Genomic DNA, 19075 nt, shown 5'->3' with positions numbered 1-19075 from the left:
AACCTGTTCACCGGAAAATAATCTGACTTCCCATCAGTATTTCCAGTCTGGGACTATCCAACAGCGTAGCAAAAATAAAACTGACATGTCAAGTACGGCCTCACAGGTTTCTCAGAGAATAACAAACAATATGCAGCTTCTCCAACCAGTAGGTGAGAGTAAATTCACCTGACTATCAACGTGGTTGCTATGAAAAACAGCCAATGAGCTCTGACACATGGTAACAAGCACAAAGGCAGCAGTTTGGCAATTGAGTGCCCTTTCCAAACCCTTCCCACACAAACAGCCATACTCTATACACATTTTGACAGCAACCAACAAGCACAGCTGTTCAAGTCACACTGTAAACTACCTGAAAGACAGCTTCCAGCACATACGGTCATCCTTGGACATTTCAAAAAATCACATAAAACATGAAATCTACTGAAATAGTTGTAAATAATTGTTTTTGAGTGCTAAAAAGAAAACTGTAAGCAAAGATGGATTTAAAGGGACAGTACACCCAAAAATTCAATCATTATTTATTTACTCATACTCAAGTTAGAAAAACCTTTACAGAGCTCTTTCCACAAAAAGACCAAAAAAGTTGCTAAGTTAACAATTTCTTTTACCAAAGAAATATTCCCAGGTAATGCACAATCCATATTAGCAAATAGCCAATAAACAATTTTTATTTTTTTATTGGCATTGGTCAGTATTCGATATTTGATTGTACATGTTAATTTCACCTATAATTAAATGTATTACGTTTATATTACATCTAATGCTCACTTGAAGTTATGCTTTAACATAAGTAGTGAAAGATCTTTTCTTCTGTATTATGACGACAAATAAACAAAAAAAATTCAAAATATCCTCGTAAACACAGCGAGTTATGTTTAAGTGAAAGTAAACAGCTGACAAAGAAAACGCATGTTACCGTATATTGGATCCGTGCATTCGCTCTTAAAGTGACAGCAGCCTAATATCCCTGCTGCTGTCTCTATAATAACATTAATCAAACAATAAAGAGAAAATTCACTCGCTGTTCTTGACTGAATAACTTTTGTAACTGTATTTGTATTGTATATTTTATTTATAAAGTGCAGTGTTATTTCACATTTGATTACAGTTTCTGTACCTGAATGGTAAAACACTGTTTATTTCAATCATATTTGTTCAGTTGTATTTATTTGTGTGATTGCTTTTTTTAATAACTGTGTTTACTATTAGTTAGGCTAGTTGTTTTTGCTATGGTATGTTTTAACCATAGGCAAAAGTTCCTTGTGTAACTGTTTTAGCCTATTGATTTTTGTTCATGGTTTTTAGCTACAATGAAGTATTTTGCAAAAAGACTTAAAATAAATGTGAATGATATCCAAGTTGTTGTTTTTTTACCTTATTGGAATCGAAATTAGTAATCGATAAGAATCGGAATCGATAAGCAGAATCGGACAATTCAAATTAATTAATTTAATTAAAATACAAACGATATCCAACTTACGGCGCACTCGCTTCATTTTTCCTAATGTGTTTTGCGCATGAGCGGCACACGCCTAAAAACTACGCACTCTAATGATGACCTTGCTAAATAGACCATCAAGTGCATTTTTGTCAGCAATTAATCAATAATCGCTAGCATCCCTACTTTAAACCCATGAGATAAATTAGAAAGAAGCTCTGAAGTATCAAAAGCTCAAAGTCTGTAATCTGTAGAGATTCCTGTTCCTGGCAAGGCTGCAGAAAAATGAATCCAATATTGGCTTATTTTTTGCCATCTCCTGGATGGCGAAAGGAATTATGGGAGTGAGTAAGATATGAGTGGATACTGGCAACAGGATGCTGGATGAGCTGATTGTAACAAAGAATAAAACCCAAACGGTTGTTTTGGCAGCGAGAACGTAGCAAGTAGTACGTTATTGAAGTGGTAACACGCAATGAATTATGCAGAAAGAGCTGCTGAGATTGTTATAAGCATGAATGATTCAAATCTCTATCCTGTTCCCCGAGTCTTTGCAGTGACAGGATATTTTTAAAAATACGCTCCTAGATCACCGGTTTCAAAGAACTCACTAATAATGACACTTTTACACCTTGTTGTGATTCTTGCGACATGCAGCTGTTTGAACTGTGAAAGCTCTATGGGCCATAAACCTTTAAGTATATGGCGGTATGTACAAAGTATGTGTTCCAAAACCTATCAAGCTGTCTTGCTATCAATTGTCTACACAGACAGCATCTCACTGAAATAAAACTTCATAAGTGTCTGCTTTGAAATGCTCTACACTGGTGGCAACTCGTCACTGTTTCACATTAGCAAGTTGCTAAGATAACAGCCTCTTACTCCAATATTATAAATTAATCTAATTAATTAAGCTAATTAATCTTTGACAGCGATGCCATAGGAATATATAGAGCTCCCGCAAAAACGCGCTTGTTTCTCTGGCGCATAAGTGAAGGATAGGATACATGAAGTGCTGCCTAATGATTTGGCCAAAAATTAGGCATCTTTGAGGGCAGCATAATGTTGCTGCCAACCTTTTGGAACAGGGTCATTCCGTGTCAAATAAACTAAAATTCGGAAACTTCCCAGGCTCAAATTTTTTATTTTGTTAAAGGGGTCATATAATGCCATTTTTGTACAAGCTAATATGATTCTTTAGGGTCTAAATTAAAAGTTTGTAATATACTTTAATTAAAAATTCTCATTAGTATTGTAAGAAAACACTCATTTTACCTGGTCAAAAACAGCTCTGTTTTCAGCACGCCGTTTAAGTGCATGTGTCTTTAAATGATAATGAGCTTTGCTCACCCCGCCCCTCTGTTCTGTGCGTACACCGTTTAACACAATAACACAATAACAATAACATGTTGTTCATTATAAACGTGGGATTATGAATTATATTGAGAACGTCGTACATAGAAAACATGCCGTAATGTTCCCTGAGTGTAAAAATAGCCACATTCATCGTAAAGCGTGCAGCAAGCGATTTGCAAAGATTAATATAAATATTAATATAAAGGTTAATAAAACGTTACACTCACTTCTTCTGGAGGTGCAGCAGGAACACGAATAGTTGGTACCGATCCTTTTTTCAGGAGCAGCTTCTTAGCAAAACCAGCTTTATACTGACCCTCATTTGTAAAGCAGTCTGGTGTGAAATGATTCGCGCAAACATGAAAGCATTGATGTTGATCGTGGGGAATATTCCCTTCGAAAACAAACTCAGCCACTGCGTCTTCAGCGGTTCGGATTTAGGAACATCAAAATGACTGCTGTGTTCCTTATTACACCCAAGAACAGGACGCCACCATCGCTTAGACGCCATTCTGCTCATAGACAGTGCTCCAGCGTATCAACAATGACCGCGCCGGTCCGCGTGGACTATGATTGACAGCTCGCTCACGAGCGAGGGCGGGTCTGTGTTGAAACGCTGCTGTCAATCAACAATCGTGGGAGGGGCTTCCGACCGTGTGACGTCACACGGTCGAACGGCTTGATTTGAGAGAGGGGAAAACATATAAGAAAATAAAAAATAAAACACTGGATGGATTTTTATCATTTTATGATGGTTGTGTACAGGCACTGCCAACACACATTTCAGTACAATCAACTTGTAAAAGTGCATGTACCATTATATGACCCCTTTAATATTTTTTCTGTACAAAGACAAACATAAATGGTGATGAAATCCAAAATATGAAATGCCATGGATGTATATTTACTGAGTAATCCACTATTTGTTCTAACATTATTTGTTCTTTAGATATTCCTTCTTAAAAGAAAAAAGTACCAGCTGTATGCAACGTGACCCACATTTGGTTTTTGACCCCTGAAAATTTGTACAATTTACCAATTTACTCATGGAGCCGCGTTAAGATCTCCATATCTCTGGGATTGAACAATCGAGGGCCTTTAAAATGAAGATACCAAAAGAAAAGTTTGCTAAGATCCAGAATCTAAAAGGACATTAAGATATCTTTAATACTTCTTGAGTTACAGGCATGCAAACTTGAAGCAAAAAACTTGCATCTTTTGCTATTTTTATGTCACCAATGGCAGATAATGAAACAAAGATTGCTACAGTCAACAGAATTTACTAATAGATCTACCAATCTCTGTGTAAAAATAAAAATAATGATGCTGCCATCTTTCTAAAGTCATTTTTACACCCCCGGTAAATTGGCTCCAAATCTCAGGAGAAAATTGTCATTTTGACCCCCTCTACGAAACAGTAAATATACATCTGTGACATTTAATATTTGGCTTTCATCGCTATTTATGTTTGTCTTTCTACTGAAAAAATATGAACAAAATCAAAAATTTGAGCCGGGGACGTCTGGTTGAGTTGACACGGAATGACCCAACAGCTTTTGCATCCCATGATGCACTGGGTTTAGGAACAGAGCTTATGTGTGCACTGGAAGTCTCATTTAATTCCCACCAACGTCTCGCAGATCTAGCAGCTGACTAGGCCTCTTCTAGCTTTATCTGTCAATCTTATCTCTTTCTCGGAGTGGCAGCGTGCCTGTTGACCAGGGCACAGTAGGCGCCCAGTCAGCATGTGACAAAAGCAAGAGACTCATTTGTATGCCGAATGCGCTCCAATCATAAATCCCGAGCCGAGAAGCACGGGAACGGGACGCGGCGATCCCAGACTACCAGCTTTTACCGCTAAAGAGTTTGACTGAGATCAGCTTTTGGTCTGATGATAAGTAAAGCGGTTGATGTTTCAATTATGCCAAATTCTTTAACAATCGGAAGAGATGTCACACGGCGCTGATGCATATGTGGGAGTCTGGAACAAGAAGTTACAAGAAAAGTGTTATGTGCTGGTGACATTAGCTTTCACTTTACTGATTAAATGTTCTGAACATTATGGCGTAATTATAAACCAATATGGTCTTGTCAAACTGTCTGTTCCCAGCTGTTCCCTGCAGATCCCACATGGTGGTTTTCATCACTAGCCGATCAGCCTCTCAATTCAGCAGGGATGCAGAGATGACATTCAGAATTATGTGATTTCAAGTTTAAAAGGAGCGTTCATCCAAATAAGACAAGTCTTATGTTATCTGGTAGAACGTTTTTACTGTTTTTGTCCATACGAATGAAAGTTAATGGGATCCACTGACTTTCATTGTATGCACAAAAACACTTTTTCATTTTTCAAAACATCTTCTTTCCGCAGGAGAATGTAAGTCATACAGGTTTGGAACAACATTGAGGGTGAGTAAATGATTACAGAATTTTCATTTGTTGGGTTAATTATATCTTTAAGTTTTAATTTGTTACTGAAACTACACTACTTGAATTAACTTGAGATATTGCACACATATCATATAGACTAAATTTATGATCATTTTAAGGTGCTTTTCTGTCCTTTTTGAAGTTTGAACACTCCAGTCCCCATTTAATGTAATTTTAGGGACAAAAACTTCTCCTTTTGTGTTCCACAACAGAACTACAGATGAGAAAATGACAAAATGTTGCATTTTTTGGCAAAATTCTCTTCACTTTATAGCCTCAATTCCTTTCATCAGCTTTGGTTTATGAGGAAAAGCCAGGTGTGGGAAGATGATCAACAGACACATTCTTGTTTGAAATGCCATTGCATTTATGATACATTTACTGTAAATAGCAGATGGTTCATTAAGCTGAATTTGCAACCAAAAAGGGCTGAGAGGCCAAGATTACAGTGGACGCCTGTGCATAAAATGTGTATGCATGCATTTGTGTGTATGTGTGTGTGCCATCCCGGCTGGACTCCATCCATATTTCATGACTGATAAAGGTTTCGGTAGCGGTGTACACTTTCCAAGAGCAGCACTGTAATATGCAGCCATTTTCCAGTGCGATATGCTCCAGATGTGGCTTGTCACCAATGTGAATAAAGAAAATCCTTTCCTAATTTGCCATAATATCATTCTACAATTTAAGCACAGAGAAACAGAGGCTTTGTTAATCATCCATCCCTCCCTGCCCCTTCAAACCACCTCTCTTCTTTGCTCTGACCTTCTCTCCTTCTAAGTGAAGAAATGACCAAATGTCACCCTGTTGTTTATTTGAGTAAAGCTGTAGTGAACAAGATCACAGAAGACCTGAGGTCCATGTGAACTCTTCTGTACTACTGGATTCCTCACGCCGCTCAACTGACTTTGTCTCTAGCTATCAGCCAATGAGAGATGAGCAGATTCCAGACTGCCAAAAATCATCCTTCAAACTGTCAGCTGTCATCACAACAAACTTACAAAAAATAACAAATCAAAATAAAATCACTAAGGTTATCATTTAACTTGCCCTGAAGATTTGGTTGCACTTAATACAAGCATTATTTCATGTCATTTAGTCCATAATTCATTTATCAATATGTAAACAGGGTGTGTGTGTACAGATACAGAGAAAAGAAAGACAGATCACAGATGCATTTAAAAACTCTTTAGATAGACTAACAGACAGATGGATAGATAGATAGATAGATAGATAGATAGATAGATAGATAGATAGATAGATAGATAGATAGATAGATACCTTAAAGGCAGATATATGTATACATACAATACCATATAGCCTAAATGTAAATATGTAAACAAAATGTCAATACATAAACATTAAATTAATAAAATATTAACTGAACGCAAATCGAATACGTTACTGGTTGCTGTTGATGCAATAACAGAAAGGACTGATAATGATGAATATATATATATTATTTTTTTTAATTTTTATTTTTTTGCATTGTTTCGATTTTAGATGTAAAATCATATTCTCAGTAAATGAATTAGAGCGTCTGTGTGAAGAAAGACAAAAGATCAGCCTTTACTGCGGCTATTTCTTCTTATTGCTGCATATAAGAGCCATTCAAGATGACCATTCAAATTAATGAAGGAAAACAACATAAATAATTCCAGCCGAAAAATGAAAAAAATAATAATAATAATTATATATACTACTAATAATAAAAACACTCGATATTCATTATTATGTCACTTGCCTTCAAGATTTTAAATGAGCGGAAAATGATGTGACATTTCATCTGGCATCAGATTGTGGATGTCACGGCTCATTATCGCACCTGCAGCGATTTAACTTGCGTTTTATTAACGATGCGGCAATATAATGTAAATATATTACTTACCAACGCCATATTTTTCATGTTCAGTCGGTATCCACATTTTTTCCCGCGTCAAGTGAAATAAAATGTGCTATAAAACAGGGCAATTGCGGCGGGTGCTATCCATATTGTTGTTACACAGGGTTGCACTGTATTGTTCTGAGGGCAGAGCCACAGCAGCATCCCACATACACCACACTTCTCAGCCCTGAAGAAAAACACCATTGCCTCATGGGAGATGTAGGAAATGAATGAGAAAGCTTGGATAGAAAACTACAATGCCCAAAAACCCGCACACCAAGCTGTGGTTTAACTCTGATTGGTCAAATGAGCCATCTACCAGGTCACGTGACTTAAAAAAAAATGGCAGCTCAGATGCACAACACTAATTTGACAGGTTGGTTAACCAAATTAAACATATTGGCAGATATGTTGGCATTATATTGCTTTGTTTGCGTTTATTTTAATGTTTACATTTTTAAAAAGCTCTATTTTGATTTTCCTAAACATGCCCGCCAGCTACATATTGCAAATGTTAGTTATAACAAGTCTGCATATAAATGATTATTACCGTAATGCAAGTTTGTCATCTGTTTTTCATGGCACATGTGCATGATGAGGTTGTTTTTTGTTTCGTTTTTTTTAAAAGGACACCGGATAATAACTTGTCATTTTGTAATACTCATTTACTCGTCAAAGCTAATTTATATATGTCTCCCAGCTCTGCAAATCTGGTCTTCTAGATGGAAAGCAGCCAAAAACGCTTTACAATCAGCAACAGACCAGTCTGGCCGGTTAGCCAGTCCAGCTCAAACCAGTAGACCATCTTAGACTAGTTTAAGCTGTTTTCCCCCAGTAGGGAGTGGGTGGTTGAGTTATTATGGATGAACTATCTTTCTAATAGATGATCAGACAGCGACCCTTTAATCTGTCACTGCAAAAGTTCACTTCGAATTGGCAAAACAACTCATTAAGTGCACTTAGGAGCACAAATGTATCAGGTTTTTAGAGAACAACCTGCTGTTGTTTACATGAGTCACTCAGACCTTCATTTTGTGTGAATCAGCTGCTTGTTTGTGTGATGACAACATGCAAGGTCTTGATGTACGAGACATGTTTCTCGAATTAATTCATAGGCTTCAGTCGTTTATAAAACACAAATATATTTGTGCATCATATTTAATGAATGTATTAAGATGCGTTAAGTGTTTTCTCTCATTTCTAGGTGAGCAGGATTGCATACTAGAGCCGCTTTGTTTCCCTGAGCAGCTGTGTGGTAGCGCTTGTCTCGCCGCCTCCAGCGATGGCCATCCGGTGACCTGCGTGCTCTGTTCCGACTCTTTTCCCTCTCCTGAAAAAGACCAACTTCTTAAGCACATGGTGTTGGATCACAAACTGGTTATTGCTGATGTCAAACTCATCGCAGACTTTCCACGGTGAGACTTTACATGATTTGTAACCTACATGTCTCAGCATTTCTCTCAAGAGATGTTAGACCGGTACAATACAAATAACGCAAAATAATGAAACCTTTTTTATTGATTTGTTGCAGGTATATGTTGTACTGGAAGAAACGGTTTACAGAACAACCCATCACAGACTTCTGCAGTGTTATCAAGACCAATTCTGAAGGTCCTGAAGGTAAGAAACATTTGAGCTAAACAATTTTGTATTTGCATTTTATTTTGCATATTAGTTAGTTGCTATAGAATTTACAATAAATCTTAAACTTAAGTTAACTTAAAGGGATGGTTCGGAGTAAAATCAACCTAGGGTCCTTTCCACCATGACCTCGAGCCAAACATCCCCCCCCCAGAAGCCTTTTTTCCCTTGGTCGAACATTATTAAAATTAGAGCTTATTTAGAGAAATCAGCCGAATGGCTTAGTGCAGGCGCTAATGGATCCAAGGTTGTATCTCGTAAATTACCCCACTAATAATGCCCGGAATGGTACCAAACGTATACAGTAGTACAAATAGGTTCTGTACTCATAAAACGAGGCATTGGAAAGTTTGTAAGTACATCAGGAGTTTATTTAAATAACACTTGCCTGATGGCTTATGCTACCACTAACCCGGTCGTCAACGTCACTTCAGTGGTTTGGGAAAAGCACGTAAAAGTCCTGGCAGAAAGCGATGCATAGGGATGTAGTGTAACGACACCCAGTTCCAGGAATGCACTAATATTTTGTTGGTAGTACCAGTTTGCAACAATTATTAGTTAACACTAAGTTGTCAACACTTCGGAAAAAATAATAAAAAATGTTGGATATACTGGCTTTCTGCCAGGATTTTTACGTGCTTTTCCCAAATCACTGAAGTGACCTCGACGACCGGGTTAGCGATAGCATTAGCCATCAGGCAAGTGTTATTTAAATAAACTCCTGATGTACTTACAAACTTTCCAATGCCTCGTTTTATGAGTACAGAACCTATTTGTACTACTGTATACGTTTGGTACCATTCCGGGCATTATTAGTGGGGTAATTTACGAGATACAACCTTGGATCCATTAGCGCCTGCACTAAGCCATTCGGCTGATTTCTCTAAATAAGCTCTAACTTTAATAATGTTCGACCAAGGGGAAAAAAACTTCTGGGGGGTGTTTGGCTCGAGGTCATGGTGCAAAGGACCCTAGGTTGATTTTACTCCGAACCATCCCTTTAAGTACTAAAATTACTAAAACTAAAAGTGAAATAAAAATTAATTTGGACTAAAAAGAAAAAACTAAACTAAGTGCATAACAAAATCACTTGAAAATCAAAAAATAAGAAAATCAAAAAATAAAAGTAAATTTAAAATATTAATAAATACTATAACAGTACATAAATAATTCTAAAATAACACTGGTCTGAGAAATACCCCTTTAAATTGTATGATTTAAATGTGATGCCTAAAGTCTTTTTACACTGAACTCTAATAATCAAAAAGCTGCTTTGTGTAATTTTAGAACAACAAGAGCTCTACTTCCTGTTATGTGATGCGCTGCCAGAGGACAGAATACTTAGAGAGCAGCTACAACAGAGACGACTGGTGAGTGTCTGTAAAAAGACAAGGACCTGCGGTCAGGAGTGCTGCTCTGGGATCAGCTCAAACCCTGTGTGACATTAGCTTATGGATATTCAAAACTGATCCTATAGCAGCACAGATTCCAGTCAGACTAATATGCAGAAACCCTAGAATATGAGTGACACTATCATATGATTAGTCTTTGTGTTGTTTTTTTTCATTTAAATTTTACATTAAAAAGGTTATTTTATTTATTTATTTTACTGAAATAATTTTATGGTAAAAATTTTCTTGAAAAATGCTGATGTACTGATAGTAGTATATAACGGGCGTAGGATATTTATTAATATAAATCTGAATGTGTTCAGAAAGTCATATAAGGATGACTTGAGGGTGAGTAAATTAAGAAATAATTAAACATTTTGGGTGAACTAACCCTTTAAAGTTCCCCTTTGGTAAAAAATCAAGCTTTTAATGTTGTTTATATGTCTATGTGGTGTTTTAAATGTGCTTTAAGATGAACCATGTGCAAATTCATAAGTGAACACCATTGCTGAGTATTTTCCATAGACTGTAAAAAGATATTTATCCTTTAAACTGCAGTGAACCAAAGACAGTCTCAAAAACGCGTTTTGAAATCGCTGGTGTTTCTGACGTCACAAACTATCTTGTAACCAATCACGTCAACGTGTGACCATCATCAACATCAATGAATCTCTTAGCTGGCGTGAGTGAGTGGAGGCGGGGCTAATTTGAATATTCATAGAACCACGTATACTAAATGAGGCAAGGGTGTAGAGTTACATTCAAGCTATCTTAAGGCATGAAGATTTTTTTTTTCAAGGAAAAAACGTTTAAAAATGCAATTTTGGTGATCAAAGATGAGTTTTAAGGGATAAAATTATTGACTACAGGGGGACTTTAATATTTTTTCTACCCACAAATCCTATTACGTAAGACAGGAAATGTAATTTAATAGGTTGAAAATGTTATTGCATTTTGTTAAAACATTATTGAAACAAACTTATTTTTGTTTTAAAAGCTTATGAATAATGCGAACTGATATATCACTTGGAAATGTATCATGTATAAAGCATCCATTCTGATTTCTTGTTGCAACGATTCAAAACCACAATATTATTGTATAACAAAAGTAATGCAGCAGAAGTTATGTACTGTACCTGAAAGTACCTGAATGTTCAGTGAAAATCCCCACTCCCCCATACAGATTGTTTTTGCAGAGATATTATGAGTCAACATACTCATCATACACACATTTCATCTCTGGCAAAAAATCTGCGATTGTGGTTGCTAGGCAACCTCTGCAGTCGCTCTGCAGTGTGGCGACCAGCTGTTTAACAGTGCAGCTGTGACCTTTCTCAATCATTCGGTGACACGCTGCACGTCGATAATTCTCGAGCCGAGAAGATTAGCACTGTTTATCAAACACCAATCACTTGCAGATTGCGTCTGCGATAATTATCGATGATTATGGCAATCGACCAGCGGGTTTTCAGAAACCCAGAATGATAAAAACACACCACACTGAGATTCATACCAATTATGAATTTTCTTTATAGGCTCACTGTTATGTAACCAAATTCTAATGCTTCTAATGCTAGATAAGTCTGTGTTGAAGTTTTGTATGTTTTGATAGGAGAAAGTTCTGGAGCAGCAGCAAAAAGAGAGGGACGATACAACGTTTCGTCGCACATGTATGTTCTGCAGTGAGGAGTTTGCTGGAAACAGGTGACTATTGCTTCTGAATAGACCTTATTCAGAGCAGCGCCGTGACAGGTATGAAAGCGAGGCTGTGACGGATAGACTTGCTGTGTTTTTAGTGGCATCCGCTGTAAAAACCTGTATAAAGCTCAAGTTTTTTTTGTCTACTGAAGTTTCTTGAAAATATATGTTTGCAGTGTTTCGTCAGTAGAACAATTTAAAAGCATTGTGTCTGGGAATGTCTGTCCCTCACAGCCTCGCTTTCATTTCCATTAAAAATCAAAGATGGCGCTGCTGTGAATAAGGTCTCTGGGTCAGACACACACACACACACACACATACACACACACACACACACATACACATCCTGCTGATATTAAATGATGTAACCCACCACTGTCAGTTGCATTTAAAACTCATTTCTGATTCATTCCTTATTCTAGGATCTATACATTTAATTTGTAATCATAATTGAAGTGAAATTATTGACATTTGAGTTTTGTCCTCTTGGACATGACCTTACAACAGATTCAATCTCTGATTTATTTAATAATTATTATTTATAAATAGCTATTATTTTTTTAAATAAAATATTCTTAAATTTTATTTATGATAGCCTGATTCAGACCCTGACAATGTTAACGAACAACGAGGACGAGGATCGTGCAGAATGGTATACATGTGTATATATATATATATATATACAGTGAGGAAAATAAGTATTTGAACACCCTGCTATTTTGCAAGTTCTCCCACTTGGAAATCATGGAGGGGTCTGAAATTGTCATCGTAGGTGCATGTCCACTGTGAGAGACATAATCTAAATAAAAAAATCCAGAAATCACAATGTATGATTTTTTAACTATTTATTTGTATGATACAGCTGCAAATAAGTATTTGAACACCTGTCTATCAGCTAGAATTCTGACCCTCAAAGACCTGTTAGTCTGCCTTTAAAATGTCCACCTCCACTCCATTTATTATCCTAAATTAGATGCACCTGTTTGAGGTCGTTAGCTGCATAAAGACACCTGTCCACCCCATACAATCAGTAAGAATCCAACTACTAACATGGCCAAGACCAAAGAGCTGTCCAAAGACACTAGAGACAAAATTGTACACCTCCATCATGCATGCTCCATCATGCACCTCCGCATCATGCTTTGGGGGTGTTTTTCTGCACATGGGACAGGGCGACTGCACTGTATTAAGGAGAGGATGACCGGGGCCATGTATTGCGAGATTTTGGGGAACAACCTCCTTCCCTCAGTTAGAGCATTGAAGATGGGTCGAGGCTGGGTCTTCCAACATGACAATGACCCGAAGCACACAGCCAGGATAACCAAGGAGTGGCTCTGTAAGAAGCATATCAAGGTTCTGGCGTGGCCTAGCCAGTCTCCAGACCTAAACCCAATAGAGAATCTTTGGAGGGAGCTCAAACTCCGTTTTTCTCAGCGACAGCCCAGAAACCTGACTGATCTAGAGAAGATCTGTGTGGAGGAGTGGGCCAAAATCCCTCCTGCAGTGTGTGCAAACCTGGTGAAAAACTACAGGAAACGTTTGACCTCTGTAATTGCAAACAAAGGCTACTGTACCAAATATTAACATCGATTTTCTCAAGTGTTCAAATACTTATTTGCAGCTGTATCATACAAATAAATAGTTACAAAATCATACATTGTGATTTCTGGATTTTTTTTTTAGATTATGTCTCTCACAGTGGACATGCACCTACGATGACAATTTCAGACCCCTCCATGATTTCTAAGTGGGAGAACTTGCAAAATAGCAGGGTGTTCAAATACTTATTTTCCTCACTGTATATACACATATACATATACATACATGTGTATAATATATATATATATATATATATATATATATATATATATATATATACACATTGTATATACAAATGCAATTTACAATAAAAAAAAAGTTGAATGTATATTTAAATTATTTTATTTAAAATCGTATACGTATGTACAATTTATATACTATAATACATTTGGCATGAAACATCTGCAAGGCCATGCAACTCAATTTGCATAGGAAAATCTAAATCTAATCATACCAAGATGAAGACTTTGCACATGAATATTAATCAGCTAATTTAACTAAACGGCCTAGACAGATTACCTTGCAGAGTCAGAGTGAGCTAAGCAAAATTCATGAATATTTTTTGTTCTTCGTTCCTCCACTCTGACGCTCATCTAGATATAAACTGCTATTTTTGCTTTATTATTTTAGGATGAGTTTTTTGCAACTCACAGCATCAAACAGCACTGCATCTTAAATTAAAGTGCTGTATTTGTACCCTGTTCTGTCACTGCAGGTCTTCACTGCTGAACCACATGGCTAAAGAGCACTCGTTCAGCATCGGCCTGCCTGACAACATCGTCTACTGCACTGAGTTCCTCCACACTCTGGAGTTAAAACTGGAGAAGTCAGTGTTTTAAGATTTTATCCAATATATATATATCATACTATTATTATCACAAATTAAAAAATTTAAAATGGAGATGGAGAAGGTATGAACGCCCTCTTTTGGTGCTTGCTGTCATTGCATTAATCCCAAGTCACCAAGTTGGGTTATTTTTTGGGTCAGTGACATATAAATAGTGAGAAGATGCAACAATTAAACATTTTAAAGGCATAATGCATGTTATTTTACACAGTGTATGTATATGTATCTTTGTAAATATATATTTCTATATATTATATATTGTATATTTAAAGTTTTGTAGTTTTCCAATGCCTGAATATCTCCTGTTGTTCATTTCATTTATTAATTCTTAGTATTTTTCAAGCAAGTTAGTTTGATCCGTTGTCCCATATAACATTAAGGCACTTTCAAGCATAATGTTTTCGATAACTAAAACCATTTACTTAAACATTGTATCATTTTAGTTCACAAACTAAATAATTGTATATTTTAAATTGGCTTAGGAAATCAAAATAAGCACTGACCCTTATATTGTAAAATATAAAAAGATTGTGAAACTATACATTCATATTAACATTATTTTACATAGCATGCAGTGTCTGTACTGTGAGAAGACTTTCAGAGACAAAACCACCTTGAAAGATCACATGAGGAAAAAGCAGCATCGACGAATTAACGCCAGAAATAACGACTACGACCGCTTCTACATCATCAATTACCTGGTATGTCCGTGGTATTGGTTTGTATTATGTTTCTCACCTGAACAAATAAATCCTCAGTATGAAATCACTATTGCAGGAGTTGGGGAAGACATGGGAGGAGGTGCAGTCTGAAGATGACAGGGAGATGTTTGAAGATGAAGATGAGTAAGACCTTCATCTTTTTACTTCATCTTCAGAGGTCACATTTTCAGTTTTATCCTCACTCCTGATATTCTGCAATCTCCGCAGCGATTGGTCGGACTGGCAGGCCCATCCCGTGTGCGCCGTGTGTCTGTTTTGTGAGCAGCAAGCGGAGACGATGGAGAAAATGTACACACACATGGAGGTAAATGATACCATTTATATATTTGAGTGCTTCTAAAAAGTATTACACATGTATATTTTATGCATTTTTTATTTTTTTTCCAGGAGACTCATGAATTTGACCTGCACAAGTTAAAAACAGACTTAAGTAAGTATAATCGCATGAACAGAGATGTAGGCCTGTTTTTGAGAAGAACCCATGAGCACACAGAAGGTCTTTAATGTCATTTGTGTCGTTTGTCCAGACCTAAAGTTTTATCAGCAAGTCAAACTAGTGAATTACATCCGCCGTGAGCTTCACCAGTGCCGCTGCTACTGCTGTCAGGAGAAGTTTGAGAGCAAAGAGGAACTAGTGCAACACCTTGTTAACAAAGGTCATGTGATGCAGCTGCCTGAGGTCTCGCACTGGGACCAACCGCAGTAAGTATCACTTCTTCACATGACCCTTTCTTTGGTATTTTATATATATATATTTTTATTATTAAGTAATATAAAATATTAAAAATATGTATATAATTTATTTTAAATTATATATATATTATATTAGTCAATAAAGACTGTGGAATTGAAAAATGAATTATATCTGTAATTTAAAAACTAGCCTAAATTGTTTATTTTAAATTGGCTTAGAACATCAGAATGAGCACTTGCTCTTATACTTTAAAAGTAAAAAAAAAAAATTATAATAAGTCCTCTACTATGCTTTTTTATATTTTCAGCTTTCTTTAGTGTGTAATGTTGCTGTTTGAGCATGAAAAAGATCCACAAGGTTACAAAGCATAAAGTCACTCCAAAGGAAGTTATTCTCTAAATCAGTGCGCACTGTTTCTGAACTTCCCGAAATGCCTCTATTGTAGTTTTGAGTTTTCTTCTGGGAATGAACATGTGACAATATTACTCATTTAAATAATACGCAAAATAGGCGAGGCCTGGTTGAGTTGTGTTAGTAGTGTGTTGAAACTTGCAGTTATGGTAAGGGGAGTTACATTTACCAAACATGCTTTAAGCGGTTGACCAATCACAACACAACACACTGATCCAGCCGACCAATCAGAGCTCACTGAGCTTTTCAGAAGGAGGGGCTTCATAGAGACAGGAACTTAACCGAACGTTACTGACAGACTGAGAACAGAGGTGCTGCAACAATGTAAAATATATGAAAAACTTCTTCTTTTTTTTTACATTCAAGCATAAAAAACTATTCTAGTAGACCCCAAAAACAAAATCAAGACTTTGTAAAAGGGCATAATATGGTCTCTTTAAAATATGTGCTGTTTTTCCAGATACTACTTTCCTACGTACGAGAACGACGCACTTCTTACAGCTCTGTCGGACAGTGAGAGCGAATCTGAGGGTCCAAATCACACCTCTGAAGTTCCTGTGATTGCTGAAGACATTTCAAACCTGAAGGTCTTAAAACAGAATAGTGTGCTTGGTAAACTTCTCAAAGGCTCCAGCTGAAGAGGAGAGAATCGTGTTCAAATGATGTTCCGATTGTTTTCAATGTAAAAATGAATATGTTTAATGGTGTGATTATTCAGTTCTATTCATATGGGTTCAATGTTCAATGCTCACATTGTGAAAATGAAGTCAAATAAACTATTTATTTACATATGCCATCAGTGGATCATTGGAAACCCTAATCAAACGGATTTGAAAATATATTGGTTGAAAAACATTTAACATTGCCTTTTTGTTTGGGAATTTTGGCTCATGACTGGATAGTGCAGTCAAGTAGTACTGGTACTATAAATAACATATGTTTTAAAGATATTGCCAGAATAATCAACACACAACACCTTCCCACATTAAGCAAACTGTAATCTCCATACACAGGTCCATTAACACTAATGATGCTAAATTGTTATTAAGAATAGTCAGCAGATATTCAAAAACATTAAATCATATTATAGAGCATTCATTTGCAATATCAGTATACAAAATATCAGAGTATAGTTTAATATACTTTCAAACACACTGTATATATAATGTATATTAATATGAATCAGCGTAAACAACTTGAACCCGTTGAGAAATCTGCGTGAGGAAATCTTTCGCCCTCGCGTGAAATTCACGATTGCATATTCGCCAAACAAGTAAATTTGACAGCACCTTTAGTGAATCTGCATTTTATAGTTTTTTTTTTTATATCTGTCGGAAGAATAAAAACAGTTCCAATAATGGTTGCAGTAAAAGAGCATCTCTTTTAATATCAAACTCATTCTCATGTCTGATTTCATACACGCAAACAATCATTGAAATCATCCCAGCATCTCGTTCATTCTTTGCTGAAGTCATTCGCAGGTTTCTTTAAAAACCACAACGCTTTAGACCTTTTCATAGGTCTTAAATCAATAAATATTGCATATTTCACTCTTTTTGGTGAGGACTAATCTTACACAAGGCACTTCAGAACGTCTTGTCGTAATAGAACTGCTATAAATGCTAGCAACACACAATATTAGTTAAATGAAACCAACCGAAGTATACAAAATATAACTGTTTCAATTTATAAAGGGCAGTAGAAAATCTTGTTTTGTATAAACAAATACATCAATACAAATACACTTCTCCAATAGACAGATCTGAATGTGTGGGTTATAGTGTTAAACGCACACTACGTCCTTTGTATAGACGCCAAATATAAGGCTGTGCTTTGTCTAGTGCAGTTAAGAAGAGGCACTCTTCGATAGGTTCTCGTTCTGACGCTTTACAAACCCTGCATTCAACTCTTCAATGCTGATACTTTCAGAATTTGGAAGTTTTAAAGCTAATAGTGTTGAAAACAAGTTATGAGAAGTGATAAAATGGCAGTGGGAGTTAAACAAATTCAGTAAGCTTAAAGATGTAACAGCTGAAATGGTTAGAGGGTGCAATGCTGTTAAGCCAATCAGTAACGTATTGCATATAAGAATATGTGGATCTCATAAAAATTATCTCTAGGTCAAACTTAACCCCATTATCAAAAATAAATTATAATTTTGCATAAAGAAATTAAAGCCTATTTTAGAATCAGTCATTGATGGAAATTAAGGATAGAAATCCTCATTTGTTTTATTTTGTAACAATTATCATTGCATTTTTGAATAATTGAAAATAATATAATTTAAACTATTTTAAATACATTTTAAATAAAAATGACAATTGCATTATGGCAGTGACATTTTTCATTTATCATTTTCATGTAATCATATGATTTTTTTTACTGTAATAAATTTTATGTAGGTTGGATATTTTATATAATATAATTTTTTTTTTTAAATCAAATACATTTTTCACATTATAGTAATGACGGGGATTTTTCAAATTACAATAATTTTTTTCAGTTCGGTAATGACCTAAAAGTATTATTTCAATGACAGTTCATTCAAAAGTATTTCTTTATGCAAAATATAATATCTTATGTCCTTCTATCTTTTGATAATGAGATGATCTATGACCCAGACATGATTAGTTTCACCCTTGCAGACTGATGAATTTGTTCAGAAACCAAAACGACATTCTTGTAAATTACGTTGGCCAATTTTTAGCTATTCTTACCCTCACAAACACACACATGGAGTCTTTTCACACCTGAGATTTTATAAATTGCTGCTCTGGTCCATACAACTTAAAGCTGCCGTAGGCGAGCGTCACCTGACCATGTCTGCTTACAGTATCGTCACACTCTCAGTCCTGTTTTACGATTTAACCAGCTTGAAACCCTGGCCCGTATCAAGCACCGCAGGCGGGAACCATGTGAGTTTGATCCTCCGGAGCAGCCGAACACAGTAACCGCAAACC

At 36.1% G+C, this 19075-nt stretch overlaps 3 protein-coding genes across 3 annotated transcripts in view; 1 reads left to right on the top strand and 2 right to left on the bottom strand.

The window, feature by feature from the left end:
* Positions 1–7252, bottom strand: part of dock4a (dedicator of cytokinesis 4a) — a 72680-nt gene extending 65428 nt beyond the window's left edge. Inside the window, exon 1 of the mRNA XM_084094130.1 lies at positions 7116–7252. Coding sequence (XP_083950256.1) covers positions 7116–7152 — 37 coding nt within the window. The 5' untranslated portion in view covers positions 7153–7252. The remainder of the gene's footprint in view (positions 1–7115) is intronic.
* Positions 1–19075, bottom strand: part of kctd15a (potassium channel tetramerization domain containing 15a) — a 572168-nt gene that overhangs the window by 517198 nt on the left and 35895 nt on the right. The gene's annotated exons all lie outside the window — the stretch shown is intronic.
* Positions 7425–16909, top strand: znf277 (zinc finger protein 277). The gene is made up of 12 exons (XM_084094711.1): positions 7425–7488; positions 8317–8527; positions 8644–8732; positions 10041–10123; positions 11757–11848; positions 14157–14267; positions 14857–14989; positions 15066–15133; positions 15218–15314; positions 15398–15440; positions 15538–15712; positions 16576–16909. The coding sequence occupies exons 1-12, from the start codon at positions 7455–7457 to the stop codon at positions 16751–16753; spliced, it is 1314 nt and encodes a 437-aa protein (XP_083950837.1). The 5' UTR covers positions 7425–7454; the 3' UTR covers positions 16754–16909.

Source organism: Abramis brama, assembly GCF_963993115.1.
Source record: "Abramis brama genome assembly, chromosome: 20".
NCBI lineage: Eukaryota > Metazoa > Chordata > Actinopteri > Cypriniformes > Leuciscidae > Abramis > Abramis brama.
The sequence above is the reverse complement of the archived record's forward strand: the minus strand, read 5'-3'. Positions and strand labels throughout refer to the sequence as shown.